Here is a 22,115-nt window from a genome sequence, read left to right on the forward strand (position 1 = left end):
AAAAAACCTCAACAAAATATAAAATTAATAATAAAAAGAAATACCCGAGGAGGCAGATATGTTGCAACTGCGAAATGTGGGAGACTTGACAGATCGGGTAACGTACCAGCAGTGGCGCAGAACAGCTTAGAGGGCCTATTAGGTTCTGTATTTTGCATACAAACGGGCTTGGAGGGAAAACTGCTCCCAATTTGTTTTACAGGAATATTAACTTGGTAATTAGGTCCTAATGTTAGTCATTGTTTTGGATGTGCTCCCACCACTTGCATTTTCTCCCCTGCTATCACATTAGTGAGCAATTCCTCATGATCCTGTTCTAAATATTTTAATTTGTTGTAAAGTCACGTACGGAGAATCTGCTTATAGCCAACTCGGATGGAATGAAACTCTCCTTACAGTGAAGTAGAAAAGTCCAAAATTGTTTCAGTGCATTGCAATGGGCAAATGATAGTTCTGGTTCTAGCACATGGCCTCTATGAAAATGACTTAGCTTTTCACAGTCTAGCTTCTAACAGCAGTGTCTTCCTACAGGAAAGTCAAAGGTAACTTTTTATAAAAATTCCTCATAGTTTGAGACGGAGTCCCATCTGGCAGTTTTAGGACACAGACAATTAATGTCCATGTCTCTTCGTTTAGATATACAACAGACGCAGGAGCAAGACCATGTCCAGATCAGTGCAGTTGGCATGAGCAATATTCCCCTTTTGGCAGGTCTCACACAAGGCTCCCCGTGCTGTGAAACCCTCATGCCTGTAATGCTATATAGTTAGAGCCATGGGGAGTGTCCATTCTGAAAGGCCTTCAAACTCACTGTGTGCTGGCGAGCAGACTCCACCTCGGTTCTAACCATCAGGATGCAGAGGTGAACGATGGGGGAAAGGGTTGCTGGATCCAAAAACAAGTGGCTGCAGCAGATTAGAAGCTCTGCATAGAAAAGCATTGGCAGCTGATAACATAAGAATGGCCATACTGGGTCAGACCAAACGTCCATCTAGCCCAGTATCCTGTCTTCCAACAGAGGCCAGTGCCAGGCGCCCCAGAGGGAATGAACAGAACAGGTAATCATCTAGTGATCCATCCACTGTTGCCCATTCCCAACTTCTGGCAACAGAGTCTAGGGACACCATCCCTGCCCATCCTGGCTAATAGCCATTGATGGACCTATCCTCCATGAACTTATCTAGTTCTTTTTTGAACCTTGTTATAGTCCATTAATAACAGTCATGGAATGGATGCAGAGCCGATTTGTGCCCTGTGTATGGATCAGTGGTTGGATTCCCACTTCCCCAACCCCTGCTTAGCTCCCTATCAGCTGGATCAGAGCGCCTTCGGCCCCAGATTGTATCTTCTTGCTTGTCTCTAAAGCATGCAATTGGTACTATATAAAAATTATGTTCTTTTAAAATCCCATGAGCATTCTGCTGGAGCTATGCTTTTAATAGGATGGGCAATTAAAATTTTTAAAGCCCATTTACCTTTTATTTTAATCATTATCTTAGATTGTAACTATTGGAGTAATATAATGGCATACAAAAGCAGCTGCCTTCGAAGCTCTCTTAATCAACAAGACATAAAACGTATCTTTCGTGTGCTGTTTTTTTGGTTAAATTCAATAGGCAGGAATTACAGCAAATCAGGTCTTTTAAATCTATTTTTTTAAGGTAAATTAGACAACCCCAAAGAAAAATACTCATAAATCTCTTGCTTCATAGAGTGTTTGAGAGGTGTTCTATAAGGTAATTATATTTTTATGGCAGATTAATCTGTACTTCATTATTTAGCCCTTGCAACTGCACTGCTCTTTGTTGCTTTCCTGATGCTTAGCGTGTTAGCCCTGTTCTTTTAACCATAATATTAACTTGTCATATATCAGTCCATTCGGCATGCCAATGTACCACAGCATTAATCATACATAAAATGTATTAGGTCTGAGTTATTGGCTGCTGCTTTCAGTGAACCATACCTGTGACAGAGCTGAAGTTTTGTCAAATTGTGAAAATCTTTCATTTTAGTAGGCATCATGCCTCTTAGTGTTTCATGCAGTAGGGTCTGGGGGGCTTGCTACTGGAGGGGCTGCTGGAGGGGCACTGCCCGGCTATTTAATCCATGGAACTGATGGAAGGACATGGGATGGGACAAGGGGCTCTGCACAGGGCGGGCAGACTCTGGGCTCCAGACGGATCGGAGCAGGGAGTGGAACTCTGGGTCCTGGATGGGGATGCTGCATTTTAGATTGGTAGCTGTGCTAATGTGACAGTTTGAACCAACCCTCCCACCCTGGGAGCCGCTGGGGTGGATCCCTGCTGACTCCCCCATACACTGGGGAATGCTGGAGTTGCTGGAGTGCATCAGCCATGAAGCCAAGCTGGGAAAAAATCTCCCTGTGACCTTCTGCACCAGTGCAGGGGAGGAGCAGCATTAGGGTTACCAAGCTGTGTGGGGAAGGGTATTTAGGTTGCCAGGACACAGGCATGATTGGGGAGGGGCATTTGGGCTGATGCACAAGTGGGGGCATGTTTGACTTGCCTTGTCCCCTCCTGTGTCTCTGATCCATGAACCTTCTCTCCTTGCTGCCTCCCATCTCCCGGAGCTGCCCTAGTGGGGGGTGGTACATCTTCCCCCACCCCTTTCCTACAGCTGCTCTACATTAGCAGATCCTGTGGCAGGGTCCATGGTGCATCCGTACCTCAGTGAGGCCCCCACTCCGTGCCCCCTGCTTTGCAGACAGCCACACCCTCTCAGGGAAGCTGCGTCTGAGCTGGACAGGATGGGGATGGGATCAGTTCCCAGGGCTGGGGCTCTGTCTTTGGAGTGTGATTATTTTTGCTTGCAAACAGCAGCAGTACCATGGACTCTCTGTCTGAGGATGCAGACAGCTGTGGCGGGCAGTTCTCTCACTGCCCTTCTCACACTGAGGGTTTTGCTGTCCAAGGTGGGCATGGGATTCCCAGAGGGGCTGAGCTCCCCCAAACAATGGACTTCAGAGCAGGGGGACTTACTGCTTCTGGCAGTCCAGCACCTAAGAGCTGGAGAAATTACAAAGGCATGAGAGCATATCAAATCCAACTGGAGCTGAAAAGTAATTTTCTTTGGCCAAGATTTTCAACAATAGGAACCTACAGTAAGGCTCCTAAGTCTTTAGCTGGGCGCCCTGCTAGGGTGTACTACCCCTTTACAGGACAGTCTGGAGTTCACAGCTAAGATAACCTGCGTGTAGTCCAGGAATGCCCTGCCCTGTCCTTGGGACTGGGCTATATAAACAGGAAAAGAAAGCTGAATAAGAGATTGGGGACCAGAAGCCAGGCTGGCTGACCGAGGACAGGCCCCAGGTTACTGGCCTGTAGACTGTTTTGCTGACTATACATTTGGTGGCTCTGAGTCAGGGGCCTTCTGAACTGGGTTAAAGTGACTCATTCACCAACTTGACCTAAGGAAAAGGGGGAGCACCTGCTTGCCATCTAGACCAACAAGAGAACTAGGAATGTTGCAGGTGGCTGGAATCAGTTTGCAGATCACTTTAAAAGTGACTTATTTTTGGGGGGGTTAGTTTTGGCCTTCCACTTCTTGGGTCTTCTACAGGCATGTAAATAAGTGTCTGACTTTCAAAAGTGCTGAGTGGCTAGCAGCTGCCAGTGGAGCTGATGGGTGCTTTGCAATTTTGGTAATCAGTCTGCTTATTTATATTCCTAACTGTTGATTATTTTTAAAACCTTTTGGCCCTGGTTTTCATTTAGATTGTTGCAGAGGATAATCATAGGTAGCATGCCCTTTTCTCTTTCCTCCCTCCTCCTCCCCGTATGAAGTTCCCCATGTTGTTTGTCAATAGACTGTAAATGTTGCTCTTCAGTAATGATGATAATACCTAGTTGTTATACAGTGCTTTTCATCTTTCGCTCTCAAAGCACTTCACAGAGATGGAAACTGAGGAACAATTATTTCTAATGTTTCTGGTTTTTAATAGCATTTTCATGGTCTTAAACTATACTTGTCACTTTTTCATTAAAATGTTGCGGTGGTCATGTGGAATCAGAACTGAGTTGGTATTCCAGCTGGGGTTGTAACCAGGGTCCCAACACAGTGATATGGGGAGATGCTGTTTTACAGATGCGATTTAAAATTGAGGGCTGACTGCTTGAGTTTTGTTAAAACTGCTGTGGCTCTTTTCATGATAATACATTGGTAGCCTTCATGTACTGGCCAGATTCCAAGGCTGATTATTACTTTCCGCCTCGCTAAATTGCCCATGCGATTTGAATTGGATATAGTGGTTGTCATTTCCTATTCTGAATAGTTGTTGCCTGATGTTTTAACAGCTGCTGTATCCACCCTAGTGACTGCTGCTGTATGTCATTGGTCGGTAAAGCGAGACCTTTATGCATAGAGGCCCTGATCTTGTGAACACTTGGACATGAAATCACAAAAGCATCCCTGTTCAGGAAAACACTTCAGCACATGCTGAATGGGGTCTTATTACTAGTGTGCTTATTCCCTATGGGTATGTCTATACTGCAGCTGGGAGTTGTGATTCCCAGCTCTGGCAGAGAGATTTGTGCTAGCTCTGTTCAAGCTAGTACGCTAAAATAGCAGCGTGGATGTTGTGGCACAGGTGGTAGGTTGGCATAGGCTCCTGAGCCCAAGGCAACCGAGCTCTGGATCTAAGCGTGGGTGACTAGACCAAGCAACCATTCGTGCCGCAATAGCCACACTCCAATTTTTAACACAGTAGCCTGAGCAGATCTAACTCACGTCTGTCTGCCCAGGCTGTAAGGCTCATTCCCAGCTGCAGTGTACACATACCCTAAGAGTTCTCCTGTAGCTCAAGCCCTGTGTTTTCGTAATAACATTATAGGATTGGGCCATGTGTTCGCAGTATCCATGCTGCTCCTGATACTTGTCTTCTCTAATGTTGGATTTACTTAATTTCCCAAAAGGAACTGAAATATCATTATTCCTGTCGGCCTGTTTAACAATAAATCTGAAGAATGTTTTTGCTGATGGCTGGATATAATTTGGTTTGCTGCTCTTCTTTTATTTTCAGGAACATTACACTTGATTTTCTACTGTGAGTATAAATTTTACATGACAGTCTCCTGGAGCCAGCCTAGAAATAAAAATCTTTCTTAATCACCAAAGGAAATTTGGTAAATGATTTATAGAGATAAGTATGTTAAAGTGGAAAAAATAGTGAGGTCTCTGGATCTACTTAGTAAAACAGTTTTCAGGCCTCAGCACAAACATTTAGTTAAGGTTTTATTTCCAGCGATTTTTAATCAAATAAACAGAACAAAGACTATGATTGGGATAATGAAGTGGTGATAATAGCTTACAAATATTGGTGTAGAAGTACAATGGGTCACAGAGAATCTCAAAGTTTAGTGGTACGATTTTGGTAGGTGAGCAAGAGACATGAATCATAGTTAGTTCTCTACTTTTTTTTAGTCCTCAATCTAGCAAAACACTTAAGCACATGCTTAACTTTCAGCATGTGAGTAGTTCCATTGGCATGCTTAAGTGCTTTTTGGATAAGGGGGTCTTGGTGAGGGAATTGGTAGTGGTATATTCCCAAAGCATCTCTGTAGATTATTCCTGTCCTTTCATTGGAAGGATTGTAGATGTGGCCAGTAACAGTTGGGTTAAATGAACTCCCATCCAAGGACCAGATATAAAATGTAGAAGAATTGACTGCAGGATTTTGCACGTCTTTAATACAAATACACATTTTGACAAACGGATTTCTCTGCATTGATAACAGGGAAATATATTGAGGCTATAGAAGAATGAGAAATGGTTTTATGGATTTCAGCCTTGGTACCTAAGGATAAAAATAGCTGATCATTAAATCTGAAAATTTTATAGATCTGATTTGCATTTGCCTCTTTGTCCTGGCTGGTACAACTTTCTTGTGTAGAGAAGCTGTCAGTATTTACAGGATCCGGTCCTGAATCAGTTTGACATTTACTTAGTCGATTTCACTTTCGGTTCTCTTGCACTTCCACCACTGATGCAGAGCACAAATGGTTTGGAATGCAACCACTGTAGGGGGGTATCTATATTTTGTAAATAAAACTATAACTTTTTAAAGGAACATCTCAGGTTCTCTTTGACATTATAAACCTGGGGTCAAATCTGAACTAACACTGGCCTTATCTTCACTGCTTAAAAAGATATTTTCTTACAGCCTGGTAACAAAATTCTCAGTGGAGATAAGATAGAGTTAACCAGAGATCAGCCCTATACACCTGCCTGGGGCTGACTGTGCCTAGGTTATCTGGCAGTAAAACTGAAGTGCCTTGTCCTCCCTATGTTTTTTACTGCCAGAGAGCCTTTTTTTTCCTTTTTTTCAAGCCAGTGAAGACAAAGCCCAAGGGCTAATCTACGCTAGAAGCTATTCAGCTGTGTCACTGCAGTGCGTCTGATGCAGATGTTTTGTGCTGAGGGGAGAGTGCTGTCCTGTCGGCATAATAAAACCACCTCAGCAAGAGGCAGTACTGTTTTTGTCTGAATGACTCTGTTGGACATTCTAAAGAGAGGAAGTGAAACCTCATTGCTATGTGCTACTTGAGTTAAACTTGTAAGTAGACTAGGTGGTATAGTTCACTTGGGATGGTGTCTTCTGAGAGCCTGGAAACTCAGGTGTTGTAGTGAATTAGGGAAAGGCTAGTTTGAGCTCTCCCACAGGCTGGGAGTTAAGCCTGGATGAATCAGATGGGGCCACTTTACTCTCAGAACCAAGAATCTGTTTGCTAAAACTCTGTCACCAGGTTGCTTTACAAAAGCTTGGAGGCTTCTGCATTAAAATTAGGGGCTGAAATCTGGGATTTGTTGACCTCATGGCCTTTGAATTTATTTGCTGTGTCTTGGATTTATTGGTCTTATGCACGTTGCATATCGTAAATTGATGCATGGCTACAGCTTTCTTTTATAGCAAATCCCTGTAACAAGTGATTGTTTCTGTGTGATAAATTGTGGCCAAGGTTATGATAACTTTACTCAGGACTTAAGTTAGATTGCTTTTGGAGTAAGATGCTCCTCAACCCGAGAAAGAGCATCAAAATCTGGCTGCTGGAAATTACTATTTTTCTATCTTCAGAGGGGCTGCCACTCCAAAAGTTAACCTTGCCTACTGCTCCCATGTTTATAATAAACCACCTGCCATGGCCACCAGGAATGAAACAGTGGTCCTAAAGTTGTGTCTGTGTGGAAGAATTTAAGCTATTCTATGTTTTGATAAGGGTTAGTACTTTGCAATTCAGATCCTTTTAAAATGTTGTCTCAGGCCAGGGTGCAAGTCAAGGCTCTTTGTCAAAGAGAGAGCAGGAAATACTAATGAAAAATCCAAAAGCTGGTTTCTGCAGTAGCTTCCTATTTATAATCTAATACCTACCAAGTATCTGCAATGTTGGAGTAAGACAATAGTCCTTTTCATGAAGGATTTATGTAATCTAATCTTCCACAAGTCTTTTTTCCCATTTAAGCAAAGCTACCTTTGCATTTCGTTTGTACCACTTACGGTACTTATTTAATCCCATTAGGCACAGAATATGAATTTACTTTGAAGATCAGGTGAATAAAATTTCTTATTTTAGTATAGAGATAATATGGGTGAGGTAATATCTTTGATTGGACCAACTTCTGTTGGTGAGAGAGACCGTCTTTTAAGCTTACACAGAGCTCTTCTTCAGTCTGCTTATGTCTAAGGAAGGTATATAACTATTCAGAAGACTTTGCTTTAAGCAGTAGAATAGAAATCCCATACATTTTGGGTGTATTGAACACGTAACAATCTGACTTATAACTCCATGAATATGCTGAGTTCACTTTACCAGAGGATTCTCACACTTTAATGGAGGAGGATGTTAAATCAGCACGGTGCCTGACTGCATGCCTGATCCTGCCCTCCCAGGGAGGAGGAAATATCTGCAGGCATCTCTCTCCTAGTGTCTCATTAGGTATGGGTTTCCCATGAAAAAGGCTAAGTTTGCCCCAAATCTGTTGGAGCTTGGTGGTCTGCAGAATGCCAAGGCCCACCGTGTGTAAGCCCAGAGTGCTTCTACTGGCATTGGCCATTGTGGGCCCTGCTTTTGATTCCCTAGCAACACAGCTCACTGGTGGGAGTGGCGAGTTCTGATTTGGTAGCGTTTTGTACCTGCTTTGCACAGATATGCACAAGATGCAAGGCAATTGGGAGTCAGGCCTGAGGTCTGATCCTGAGCTGCTGAGTACTTACAGCTCCTACTGAAATCAGTTGCAGATGTTCACGATCAAGCACAAGCTTGAGCATTGCTTTTGTAACACGTGTTATGGATTCTGTGCCTTCTCCCTCCTTGAAGGGAAATTTTTCCTCTTTCTTCTAACTGTACCTGTGCAGGGCCATTTATAGTAACAATTGTGATGTACATCCCCCCCATCTGAAATTAGAACTGGTATGTTCTGTGGAGAATAATTGTATCTGATCTACAAAAAGATGAATGTTAAGGAGGAGGGAATTAAAAAGAGATGACTTAAGAAAAAACAAAACAGACTAATCCCTCTTGGTTTATGAAGCAGGAAGGGAGCACTTTGTCAAGCTGACATGCAAAACCTACATTAGCAGATTCTGGAATGATGGATAGTAAAGAGAGCACTGTCTCCTATATTGGCTTTAGCTGATTGCTCAGATGTATGGGATAGTTTGGCTTTGCGATGTGGACAAAGTCAAAGCTTGTATCTAGAACAAACGCTCACTTGCAAATTGTACAAGAGTGGAAAACTTCTTGACATGGTTCAAAAGTGAGATTTAATTGCATGGTAAAACTCCGGTAAGTTTCTGTGCCTGTGTCCAACATCAGTGGTGAGTGTCAGTTGTGTTCTCTGCTTCTCTAGCAGTGAGACATAAATTCTGACCATACTGATGGGTAACAGGATTCAAAAGTCTCCTCTGGAGAAAAAGGTTTTATCTCTTTGTCTACTGGATAATAATTTTGGATTCCAAAGCTTTTTATTGTAGGATTTTTATTACATTTTTGTTCTTTGTGCCCCTCCTTGGCAATTGGAAGATGCAATGTTTCGAGAAACGAATCAGTTGTACAATAATAATTTAATAGGAACAAATACAATGAGGAGTCTGGTGGCACCTTAAAGACTAATAGATTTATTTGGGCATAAGCTTTCGTGGGTAAAAACCCACTTCTTCAGATGCAACAGGAATCTAATAGGAAAATGCTGTTTTTCATCAAGGTTCCTATTGCATGGAGTTGTTTGAAATGTGTTTTCCTTAAGTAGAAGAGCCAGAGTCAGTGTGTTTGGCGTTTACTGCAAAAGTATGGCAGTGCCAATAACTCGTTCTTGTTGTGGACAGAGGGGAAAAGATCGGTAGAGAATACTTATGAGTGTCTCTGGTGTGATGCCTAGATTTGCCTGGTTTAAGTATTCCCTGGTATAGTAAAGGTTTAAGAATTTTGCGGGAATAGGTTGTGCCATGTGGTATATATTGAACAGGCTTCTAGCCTGCTCAAATACTGTACTAAGGCTGATTTTAATGAACTGAATAGCACTATGAGCTCCAGAAAAACCTCTCATAAGCAAATTTGCTACCTCTCAGAAGTTTGCCCTGATTTGATATCGATGAGGATTCTATAGGAAAAAAGAACGGTGAGGATAGCAAGAAAAAATTCTGACTGAGGGGCTGTGGCGTTGCAGTCCCATGCGCAAGGTCTCAGTGTCTGAAGTGGGGAGCAGGGCCCTGTCCCAAGGGACAGGAGCTGCCACTGCTGGTTGATTGCGGGGTGGGATCGCTCTGCAACCCCTCCCCTCCCTCACAGGGCCTCCCAACTCTCCCCCACCCCCAGATAAAAAGAGCTAACACAATTTCCCCAAAATGAAATGAAAAATTATATATATAAAAAAATTTCACAGAGCTCTATTTTTATATAGGGATCATTAAATTTCTCTAGTCTGACCTTCTGCAAATCATAGGCCATGGAATATCACCTGATGATTCTTCAATTGCCAGTTAGATCAGAAATAGGGCCTATAACTTCATTTACAGTCATAGGGTAAAATTTTCAAAAGTACCTACATCACTTAAGCTCCTGAGTCTCATTTTCAAAAGTGACCTAGACACTTTGGAGTCTGTCATTTAGACACAGTTGTTGTTGTTGTTCATAGGGTTGCCAACCCTCCCGGTTTCACCAGGAGTCTTCCGGAATCAGGCTTTATCTCCTGGAAGCTACTGAAGCCAATCCAGGAGATTTTAAGCTGTTAAAAGTCCGGTGGTGTAGCGGGGCTAAGGCAGGCTCCCTGCCTGTCCTGACCTCACACGGGTCCTGGAAGCGAAAACATGTCCTTGCAGCCCCGGGGAGGGGCGCGCGGGAGGGGGGCGAAGAGAAGGGAGTCTCCGCGTGCTGCCCTTGCCCTGAGCACTGCCGTTGCCCTCCGCAGTTCCCATTGGCTGGGAGCTGCAGGGGCGATGCTTTCAGACAGGGGCAGCACATGGAGCCCCCTCCCCAGGGGCCGCAGAGACGTGCCGGCTGCTTTCAGGAGCAGTGCGGGGCCAGGGTAGGCAGGGAGCCTGCCTTAGCCCTGCTGTGCCGCTGACTGGGAGCTGCCTGAGGTAAGCGCCGCCCAGCTGAAGCCCTTACCCGCTACTGTACCTATCCTCCTGCCCCAGCCCTGAGCCCCCTCCCACACCCAACCTCCCTCCCAGAGCCTGTACCCTGCACCCTAACTCCCTCCCAGAGCCCTCACCCCCTCCAGCACCCCAACCCCTGCCCAGCCTGGAGCCCCCTCATGCACCCAAACTCCCTCCCAGAGCTTGCACCTGTACCCCAACTCAGCCCGGAGCCCCCTCCCACACTCCGAATCCCTCAGCCCCAGCCCAGAGCCTACAATTCTTCCCTCAACCCAACCCTCGCCCGGTGAAAGTGAGTGAGGGGAGGGAGGGGGGATGGAGTGAGCGGGGCGGGGCCTCAGAGAAGGGGCTGGCGGGAGCAAGGGTGTTTGGGTTTGTGTGATTAGACAGATGGCAACCCTAGTTGTTCATCATGAGTAAAATTCAATAATGAGTGAAAAATTTTTAAGTGTTGTAATTGCTCTGGCTATACAAAAATATATTAAGTATGTTGTAAATAACTCATGAAGTATGTGGACATAAAAAGCTACATTTGCACTGTATTGCCTAGGGAATACTGACCAAACACATCTATAAAAGCCACGTTAGTATGTCAGTGTTATGTTGACAGCATACACGCAGAAGTTAGATAAACATAAAATTTTTTTTTTTTTTTTTGGAAGATTGTAATGTAATGCTCCTTTATTTCTCAGAATCAGGAATCTTAACATGCAAGAACCAAAAACCAGAGACACACAAAGGAGGCTGCTCCCTTATGCAGAGTCTCACAACTCATCCCACCTTTCTCTGGGCTAACTCTTTGCAGGCTGACTGCTAAAGAACCAGAGTGCACTCTTCCTTACAGAGGCCCAGAGTCTGCAAGGAGTACAAGGAAAACTCCTGAGAATTTAAAGTGGCAGCTTATAATGTTAACAGTTTTCAATACAGCCCAGTCAAGAAATATAAAAACACAAAATAGATCTGTTGGTGTCCTGCAAAGAGACTAGTTTATTGTAGAAGGAACTCCTTGGTTTATGCATCTGGTTTTGCTAGTGGAATGAAGCAAATCTAAAGAAGAGTTTTCCTTAAGTGCCTCTAAAAAAATCTTAATTATCTCTGTGAGATTGTTAGTGTAAAAAATAGTCCTCTAGGAGTTTGTTGTTCAGTTTTTTGAGAATAATGGACCAATAATTTGTAAAACCCAGTTGCTTCTGTGAAGCCATTGGTCAGTAAGAATGGTTTATAATTGCTGATGAATGCTCTCATATATGCTCTCATAGTCAAGGATATATTATCTCAGAGTACCAGACTGTACTGTATCAAGGATACACCTTATTTCAAATGTGGCAGCTCACGTCCTTAGGTAGGCAGACATTATAAAATATTATTAGTAATTTTCTGAAATCTCAGCTCTCTTTCAATATATTGATTTTACAGTTGATCTGACTCTTATGGCTGTGAATGGATTGCTTCAGTGTGCTTTACTGCTCTTTTCTCCTGCTACACTCCCAGCTGTTCACTAAGATCTGAATCAGTTGGTTATCTAATCTACCTTGATTATAACCTTGTGATGATGGGAGCTAGTGTTTTTCCCTTCTGTATTTATGCCCCATGACTGTAGAATGCACTTTCTGCTGCTGTTGATAATTGTTGGTCTAGGTCGATATTTTAAACAAGGTTAAAGAAATGTTCCGTATGTTTGTTGCTCCTTTTAATTGTTGTTAATCATGGATATTTTCCTAGAGCTGAATTATACACTGCCCTCAACTCCCCCTGCGAAGGGTGATTTTAGAAGAGATGTGTTTTGTATTATTGGAGCAAGTCGGAACTATTCATTGGCATATGTTGTTTTCTTTTTCCAAAGTGACATGTTTGTATCTTCCTCCTAGATGCCATTTCTACAACTTTTAATTTCCTGATTTAGCTTGGTCTGTGTCAGAGGAATCCCATTTAGAAGAAGAGCATATAGTTTTTTGCAGCCTTTGTCAGATCGTGCTAGTTCCAATAGCAGCAATGTTAAGTGGCGCTGTTCCATGTGTCGTTGCGTTTGGAAGGATGAGGAGCGTAGATTTTTAAATAAAACTTTTGCATTTCCACACCCTCAAATTTCTTCTCAACTGAATTATCACTTGGACAACAGTCTGTCAGCTTTTATTATTCATAACATTTTAACTAGAGTTACTGTGATAGCTGTCTGAATTGAAATACCGATTGCTTTTTCTGGGAACATAAGGCATGTAACGTTAGACAGTAAATGTTAACATTCCAGTGTTTTGGCTTGTAAACTCTTAAAGTGTAAGATGTCTTATTCTATGTTAGTTCAGTGCTTACTACAGTGGGGTCCGTACATAAGAACAGCCATACTTGTTCAAACCAAAGGTCCATCTAGCCCAGTATCCTGTCTTCCGACAGTGGCTAATGCCAGGCGCCCCAGAGGGAATGAACAGAACAGGGAATCATCAAGTGATTCATCCCCTGTTGCCCATTCCCAACTTCTGGCAAACAGAGGCTAGGGACACAATCCCTGCCCATCCTGGCTAATAGCCATTGCAGGGGTCCCTATACGCTGACCTAATACAAACACTAATAATATGTGGCTATTTTTGCTGGGTTAGTGCTGATGATTACATATAAGGATTACTCACATGTAACACATTGAGGGATTGGACCCTTAGTCATTTTTATATACTTTTTTTTTTTTTAAATGAAAAAGTGAGTGAGTTTAGTCTTTTTCTTCCCCACTCAGCCTACACTTGAAGTATATTGCCCTCTGGAAGGATGTTACTTCAGTTGCAGTATTAATCCCTGATGCTTGCTAATTTTTTTCCTATCTCTTTGGGCAATATTTCAGTGTTCTTCATCTGTTTCTCTCAGAGCTACTAATGATTAGCTAATATTTTTTTGTAACAGTTGGGTTGTTAAAGTGATTGATAATATACGTTGACTGCAGTTATTAAATATCAGTCAGCTCTCCCATTTAAAAATACTATTCATATACTTGTAGCAGTTTCAGTTTCACAAAGTTGGGTGAAGTGTGTCAGACTTTTAAAACAGACTAAAATTTCGATCTGAAAGTTCCAGTTGAGATCTAGATGACAGGAAACCAAATGACTAATCTGTACAGTACTTCATTATTACAGAAGGAAATCTGCATGGGCACAATAGGTTTATCACTTTCCCCAATTTAAATTTTAAAATATTTAATTTCCTTCATGTAAAATCCTCCTTCCATTTTCAGAATTCTGTGGCTCTCCTTTAATCTTTACCCTCAATTAAAAACATCTCCTGTCACCTCTTACTGATACAAGTGGGCACTTACACAATTTAAGTGTGCTTATTCATTACATTTACTCTAACGTACACTTAATGGTATTATGAGGTGTTGGTAAATTTTGGGAGAACATTTTACGGCCTTTTCCCAGAGATCTTGCTACAAACCAATGGTACTCAAGTGGATAACACATTCCAAGTAGATACTACAGCTGTGCATGGTGCCTTGTGAATTGCATGTGTTTCTTAAATCTTTGGTTCTGCCCTGAGCTGTCAACACTTCAGTTAGGCTAAGGGGCATGCTATCTGCTACATATAGTGGCAATTACCATGATTTTGCAAAGAGATTCTCACCCCATTTGTATCTTGGCTAATTTTTTCCCCATTTTTATTTTGTCATTATTAACAACCATGACTTTTCCATTCATGTATTAACAAATATTGTAATTCTTAGCCCGTATTTGTTATATTGAAAAGATGTTTTTGTGTTTGGTCAAATTCTGTGTATTTTTGGTCAAATTCCCCAAAATGCTAACCATATCTCATAAAATCTGGCTGATCCTGATATAAGGCTGTCTATCTTTTCCCCCCATTGAATGGATTTCACATACTTCATTTCTCCATCTCCATGCTAGTAATCTGTTCTTTTCCAAAAAGGGGCTATTGTAGATCTGGCTTCTGGCAGTAGTTGTGTTTTCAATGTGTCCTTCCTTGAGTCAATAACCTCCTTTAGATTGTAACCCGGTAGAATTGCTATGGGTTCTGTGAGTAGCCTAAATGGAGTGGGTAGTTTTTCTTTACTGGTATTCAATCTGCCTATTCCAATGGGGATTATTGAGACTGTGATGGAAATCCATACAAACGGGCATTTCCACTTTTTAATGAAAAGTTTCTGTTGGGGCTTTAACCTCCTGACAGGGCGGTATCTTCCTTCTCTGAGTCACTAAAGATTTGTGCATGTGTATTATCAGCATGTTGCATTTTCCGCATACACAGCAGAAATGCACTGGGCCCTGTTCTTATTTTTATATGACATTCCAATGTTACCTCTAGACTTAATTAATGCAGGGCACAAAACTCACTGATTACATTTGGAGTGTATTCTTTCTGACTTTGGCCCTTTGCATCGATAAACTTGTATTAAGAGCCATTAGTTTATTTAACATTACGTTGAAGCTACAAATATTTATTTTTCAGTCCTAGCTGACCCTTGGGGAGCAATTTCTGATTTAATTGGTGTGACAATCTCTACCCCTGTGTTCACCCTTTTTACAAGACTATGATAAATTTTGTACCAAGTATGCCTTGTGAGGTATCATTTGAAAACTCATAATCCGCTGAACATTAAAGTAGTGGTTAAATATGTGTGGCAACACGGTTTGTAAAGTTATAAAATTCTACTGTATAAGACATATTCCAACTATGGGGAAACAGCTTCAAACCAGTTCCCCAGGGACAAAAGGCTAGCCAACGCCTCAGCCAGGTATCAACAAAATCAAATGGACTATCATCTGTTACGTGGCCATTCTTTGGCAGGAAGAAGAGTATAAGCAAAAACATTTACATAGCAGCAAAGAAAACAGCTTGGAGGTTCCTGTCCCCCAGACCTCTTGTCTTCTGAAACTGAGCTGGAAATGATCTTCAAAGGGAAAAGAGAACTATAAGAAATGAGAAGAGATTCCCCCAAAATACTCCTGCCTTTCTCTCTGCCTATGAAGCCACAACACCTGAAAGAGAGAGAGAGAAAACTTTGAACTAGGAGTAGGGTCCTGGCTGAAAGGATTTCAGCCAGTGAGACTGCAAAAGTGTGTGGTGAGAGACATTTTTATTTAAATTCGTTAAGTTAGGTGTTAGTTGGATTTTACTTTTTAGGTTCTTTGTAACCAATCCTGACTTTTATGCCTCATTACTTGTAATCACTTAAAATCTTTCTTTCAGTAGTTAGTAAACGTGTTTTATTGTTTTATCTAAACCAGTGTGTTTGGATTGAAGTGTTTGGGAACCTCCATCTGAGATAACAGGGTCTGTGCATATCATTTTCTATTAATGAAGCGATGGACTTTCTATGAGCTTGTATTATCCAGAAGCAAAAAGCTGGGCAGTACGAGATGCACACTTCTGGGGGGGGGGGGGGGGGGGGGAATGTCTGGGGCTGGAAGTTTGCTGGTGTCGCCATATAATATAGTACATGACTGGCGGGCTAGAACACTCATGTAACGTAGCTGGGAGTAATTTACATGCTAGAGGCTGTGTGGGAGCAGATCAGGAGTGGTTATTCTCACAGCAAAGCTGTGTAAAAGGCACCCCAGGTTAGAGTTGAGGGACACAGCTGGTCAGCAGTCCAGATTGTACCCTGAGTAATGTCACAATTGCTTCAAAAATGGTCAGGCATGCAGTGCAGAAGAGATTTTACTGAAGTTTAGATTTTTTGTAATCTTTGGTTTCCTTTCCCACCAATAACCTTGTAAAAGATGCTGTATCCTTAGCATTCCCATAGTTCTTTCTCTCTTTAATAATCAATTTCATGACCTTGCTGTTATCTCTCCTCCGAACTTTCCTTTTGCTAATTCAGTTATATCACAAAAGCCTTCACCCTACCATTCCCAGAAGGCAACAAGGTTATGAACAATGGAGAGCCAGAGGGGGAGGACAGATACTTCATTCATGCCAAACTCTGGGCTTAGAAATCATTCCCTCTTCTTGATGTGCCAGGATACTTGTCACATGGATTAGAGTCTTTTAGAAGTGATATCACTCGTTAAAGTAAATTAAATTAATGTTGTTATTGTGTCTTCATTGATTATCTCAGCTGCTACAGGTGGGCTTTCTACGCATTGTAACTGATCCAGAATTTGGCAGCTAGCACACCAACTTTCAAGAGGGATGCTGTTGGTTTCCGGTAAAATGTATATTAATCTCAGGTTTCTTCTCTTCTATAAGCTTTTGTGTTAGTTTATCATATCCAACTGTTGTTGACTCTTTATATGCAAGGTCCTACAAGAGGTGTATCCCTTCAAGGACTTCGGGGGTTCAGCTTTTAAGGCTAGCAGTAAAATTTTTAAAAGTGCCTCAGGGCATGGCAACACTTGCAGATGTAGAGCACTGTGGGTTAAACCCGCCTTCGTAGAGCGCAGTAGGGAAAGCGCTGCAGTCTATCCACACTGACAGCGCACTGGCGTGGCCACATTTGAGGCACTTGCCATGGCATTGGGAGCAGTGCATTGTGTGCAGCTATCCCAGCATGCAAGTGACTGCAACGTGCTTTTCAAATCGCGGGGGTGGGTGGGGTGGAGTGTGACAGGGAGTGTGTTGTGTGTATGTGGGGAGAGAGAGAGTGGGTTTTTGGGATGCTGAGAGTGCGTCAGCATGCTGTCTTGTAAGTTCAGACCCCCCTCCTCTCTCTGACTCACTCAAACAAATAGTAAATATTTGCTTTTTCTCGGAGCTGATAAGCAGCCGACTTCTCCAGAACAGAGCTTTGAAAGGGCATTTCCGCATTTCTGCAGCCGATTTCACAACAATGAGAAGAGTTGCCACTTGACTTAAGGGGATTATGGGACGTTTCTGGAGGCTGATCAGAGCGCAGTAGAGCAACACCTTGTTCACACTGGCGCTGCAGCGCTCCAGCGGGGGCACAGCAAACGTTATTCCACTTGCCGAGGTGGAGTACCAGCAGCGCTGTAGCTGCGGAGTCAGTGTGCTCTACATGCCTTGCCAGTGTGGATGGGTAGTGAGCTAGTGCGCCCGGGGCTCCTTTATTGTGCTGTAACTCGCAAGTGTAGCCAAGCCCTAGTCTGATTGAAAGTGAACAGTAATTAGGCTGCTAAGACCCAGCTCCTCAAAGGTCTCTAGGCCCATAACTGCCTTTGATTTCAATGGGAGCTAGGGGCCTAGATACCTTGGAGGATTTGGGCCCAAGTTACTTTAGGCACTCTTGAAAATTTTACCCTTTTTCCTTGTATACCACCATGACATGCTGAGGCTTTTTTGCTCATAATGGGCAGAAACGCTAAGGCACAAAGGGCTGGATTTTTAAGGTGCCTACAGCTGCAGGTAGGTGCCTATCTGCATCTTTAGGCACTTAAATACCTTTTAAAAACCTGGCCCAAGATGCTTTGAAATATTAACTAAAGGAGCAGTGAGTCTTCAACCTTTGTTTTCAGGCAGTGGCACCCAGTCTGGTTTTGTCTGCTAGTCCTTTGTTAGTAAGTGATCCAAAATGGATTCTAGATTTATATCTATATAGGTATAAACACTATATATTTTTATATGCTGTAGATTGTAACTAAATATTTTAGTTTACTTAAAGGTGAAAGTTTCATAAAAATCAGGTGGAAAACGATGTTATATGGAAACTAGATGTATACAGACCTGAGGAAGTGTGATGTTCCTGGGAGTTGGGAATGGTACTTGAAACCTTTTGGCTATCAGCAGGCAGTGTTGCCTAGTGGATAGAGCACCATGCTGGGACTTAGGAGCCCTGGGTTTTATTCCTGGCTCTGCCACTGACCTAATGGGTGATTTTGGTCAAGCAGGGTGGATAAAAATCAATGATTTTTAAAAAAAAAAAATTTAAAAATTGGATTTTTTTTAATTTAAATCGGATTTTTTTGATAAAATGCTTTTTAGGAAAAAACCTACCTAAAGATAGTTTTAATTAAGATACACTATAGCTCAAAGATATCTCATCATGGAATAGGGATTATAAGTTCTAATTCTATACTATGAGACAATATATTCATGTAATGTTTAAGAAACATTTTGTAAATGAGTTCCAATAGTTCATGGATTAGGGACCCAATTTTATGGGGTTCCACAGGCTTCTGTATAGATTATTTTGGTCTACCCAGTGGGACTCAGTGCTCAGTCTAAAGATACCATCCGAGATGCTTAGTTTTGCAGTTCTCAAACTGTGGATTTGTAGTCTCCAGAGGTAACATGCTTGTTAACAGCAAAAATGTTTTAAAATAAATAAATATATAGAGGTGAGAAATAACAGACCTCAACTCTATTGTCCCTCTGCAATTTTGTGTACACAGAGTCAATCCCTTACCTCTCTCTAAAAGTGCAAAGTTTCAAAAAGTTCAATGAATAGAAGATTGTTGGGGGCGGAATAGATCTGGACAAGGAGAAGAAGTTTGGAGATAAATGTGAGAAGCGAGGGACATATGCTTGTTTTGTTAAAATATTATGTATGCTGTTGAAGAAAAAAATCCAGAATAATTAACATTGTTGTTTTAGTTAAATAAAACAATTTAAATGTCTGTCTGGTGGTGATCTCCTCCTAACACAGCATGGCAAGAAAATCCTCCAAATATTAATGATTAACCTGTTGAATTGGAGATAGTTCCCCTCCCAATGACTTCATAAATATCTGCTTTAATTACTTTTGGTAAATGAACTAATCAAACAATCATCCATTTTCTGATATAGCTGTAAAACTAATCTGAAAAGTTTTCAAAATAAATCACTGTTTAAAAATGTATAGTGTGTACCTTCTAAAAATGAAACCTACATCTATCTCTGAGTTGTGAAGAATATGTATTAAAGTTATAACAACCAACAAGAATGCACTTTTATGTAGAAAACCATGATTAAATCGAGTCTTTCTGACTCGTGATTTAAATCAAATCCACCCTGTGGGCAAGTCACTTCCTTTCCCTTTGCCTGTTTCCCTATCTTTAAAAAGTGGATAATGATACAGTACTGACCTCCTTTGTGCAGCCTATTGAGATCTACTAATGAAAAGTTCTATATAAAATCTCCAGGTATCATTATTATTGTGAATATAATATAAGAGCTAGGTATCATTATTAGCATATACTTCTGGAGTGAGGAAATATTTAGTATATTTTGTAATAAACTGGTTAGTGTGTATGTGTACAACTCACCTATACTGAATGGAATTAGAATGGCTTATGAAATTCTGCCCTAGGCCCTTTAATTCTGACAGCTAGCGGAGAGTCTCTTCTAACTCAAGTAGTGAAGGCCTGATTCTTCTGCTCCAGAAACATTTGATTTTTCTCCCTGCTGTTGCTGTGAATTTCTGGCCGTGGTATGCAATGTACTGACAACCGTGAAGTCTTTGGTTGCCATGGATTTGTTACATTATCTTTTCGAAGTAAGCTGGTACTGTTGAAACATTTTACAATGTACTCTCTGCCAAGGATGTAAAATGAGTTAATTGAAAAAACAATTTTGCTGGAAAATTGCTCTATAAATAATGTTTTATTCTACCAGCTTCTGTTTGGAATATAGTGAAAGATGAAGGAGCTGGGGGAATAAGGGGGCAAATGAGCTTTCTCAAAAAATAAAACTAGAGCATCACCTTATCCCATAGTTAAGTGGCTTCCTACTTACAGAAAGGTTGTTGCTAGTATCTGCTTGAGCAAACTTGCCCTAAGAAAGGGACTAGCAAGAAGAATTTTTGCTACAAGCTGAGGAAGTATCAGTTGGAAGTGACGGAGGAGGAGAAAGGCCTGGGTGTATTGGTTGATCGCCGGATGAGCCATCAATGTAATATGGCCGTGAAAAAAGGCTAATGCAATCCTAAGATGCTTCGAGTGAAGTATTTCCAGTAAAGAAAGGGAAGTGTTAGTATTGTTATACAAGATACTAGTGAGACCTTTTCTGGAACACTGGGTGCAGTTCTGGTCTCTTGTATTAAGAAAGACTAATTCAAACTGGAACAGGTGCAGAGAATGGCTCCTAGGATGATCCGAGGAATGGAAAACATACCTTGTGAGAGACTCAGAGGTTGGCTTGGTTAGCCTAACCAAAGGAATGCTCAGGGAAGATGTGATTGCTTTCTATAAATACATTAGAGGGATAAGTACCATGTTTGGGAGAGGAGTTATTTAAGTTAAACACCAATGTGGGCACAAGAATGAAGGGATATAAACTGGCCATCAACAAGTTTATGCTTGAAATTAGATGAAGGTTTCTTACCATCAGAGGAGTGAAGCGCTGGACCAGCCTTCCAAGGGGAGCAGTGAGGGTAAAAAACCTAACTGGCTTCTAGACTGAACTGGATAAGTTTATGGAGGGGATGGTCTGATGGGACTGTCTACAATGACATGTGACCCATCGGCGACTGCTAGCAGCAAATATCTCCAATGTCTGGTGATAGGACACTAATTGGGGAGGGCTCTGAGTTACTACAGAGAATTCTTTCCCGGGTGTCTGTGTGGTGGGTCTTGCCTACATGCTCAGGGTCTTAAGTGATTGATTGCCATATTTGAGGTCGGGAAGGAATCTCCCCCCCCCCCCCCCCCCCCCCGCCAGGTCAGATTGGTAGAGGTTCCGGGAGTTTTTTTTACCTTCCTCTGTAGCATGGGGCACTTGCAGGTTTAAATCAGTGTAATGGTTCTGTAAGTTGAAGTCTTTAAACCGCAATTTGAGGACATCAGTAACTCAGCCAGAGGTTAGGGGTCTATTGCAGGAGTGGGTGGGTGAGGTCCTGTGGCTTGCAATACGCAGGAGATCAGACTAGATGATCATGATGGTCCCTTCTGACCTTAAATCTATGACTATAAAGAGTGAAGCTGCTGAACAAAATCACTTTATTCTTAAGAGATGCACAGGGCCAGTATTATGCATGAACGTGTTTACTGTGGACATCCTAGGAAATAGGCTAGTGCAAGGAGAAATCCCAGTGCTTCGATAAAGCAGTTTTTGAAGAGAACAGCTTTGTGGAGAGCAGGTAGAAACCAAACAGTAGTGGTGGTGATGTGTTGATGAGATTCAGAGCTGCTGATGGATTGATGTTGGTTTATTTAATAGCATTGCAAATAATGCACACTTTTTTTTTTAATGGTTTATAGCACAGTCTTTATGGATTAGGTCGTGAATGGGACACACATTTTTTGGTAGTAATTTTAATTGTCACTTTTGTTTCCAATAAAATGCATTACTTGTCACAAGGGAGCTTTTTCCACAGCTACAGTGCATTTAGCGTACCATAGCAACGGTCAGACCCGGACCGGTGAAGGCTCCCTCTAGTCTAGTTGCTCGTCTCCATTACTGGCAATGTCACATGATTCATCTCGATGAAGTAAAATATCCATATTGCAACTAACGGTGAAATATCATACCACAGGGGGAGAAACTTTCTTGATTCCTGCTGGAACCAAGTGATTGTCCTGATAAGTAAATACTCCCATATGTAATTGTATATGGAGAGAGAGTGTTAGATGCAGTCATTCTAGATCAAAAGTTAGTTCATGTAGCATGGGTTATTCACTTTATTATCTAAATG

The 22,115-nt window shown here is 41.9% G+C and overlaps 1 protein-coding gene across 11 annotated transcripts in view; it reads left to right on the forward strand.

Moving 5' to 3' along the window:
* The window catches only part of LOC140899651 (S-adenosyl-L-methionine-dependent tRNA 4-demethylwyosine synthase TYW1), a 121,750-nt gene that overhangs the window by 71,026 nt on the left and 28,609 nt on the right, over positions 1-22,115 (forward strand). The window contains exons 15-16 of one of the 11 annotated variants that reach the window (XR_012155416.1): positions 16,668-16,757; positions 18,898-19,008. The exons of 8 other annotated variants lie outside the window; for them this stretch is intronic. Coding sequence is in view for 2 of the 3 variants with exons in the window: in XM_073315492.1 (XP_073171593.1) it covers positions 16,668-16,721 (54 nt within the window). In the remaining variant the exon portion in view is untranslated. Of the gene's footprint in view, positions 1-16,667; positions 16,765-18,897; positions 19,009-22,115 lie in introns of all 11 variants that reach the window. 2 more of the 11 variants (XM_073315492.1, XM_073315493.1) reach the window with 2 other exon arrangements.

The sequence above is a fragment of the Lepidochelys kempii genome, chromosome 17 (assembly GCF_965140265.1).
Source record: "Lepidochelys kempii isolate rLepKem1 chromosome 17, rLepKem1.hap2, whole genome shotgun sequence".
Lineage (NCBI taxonomy): Eukaryota > Metazoa > Chordata > Testudines > Cheloniidae > Lepidochelys > Lepidochelys kempii.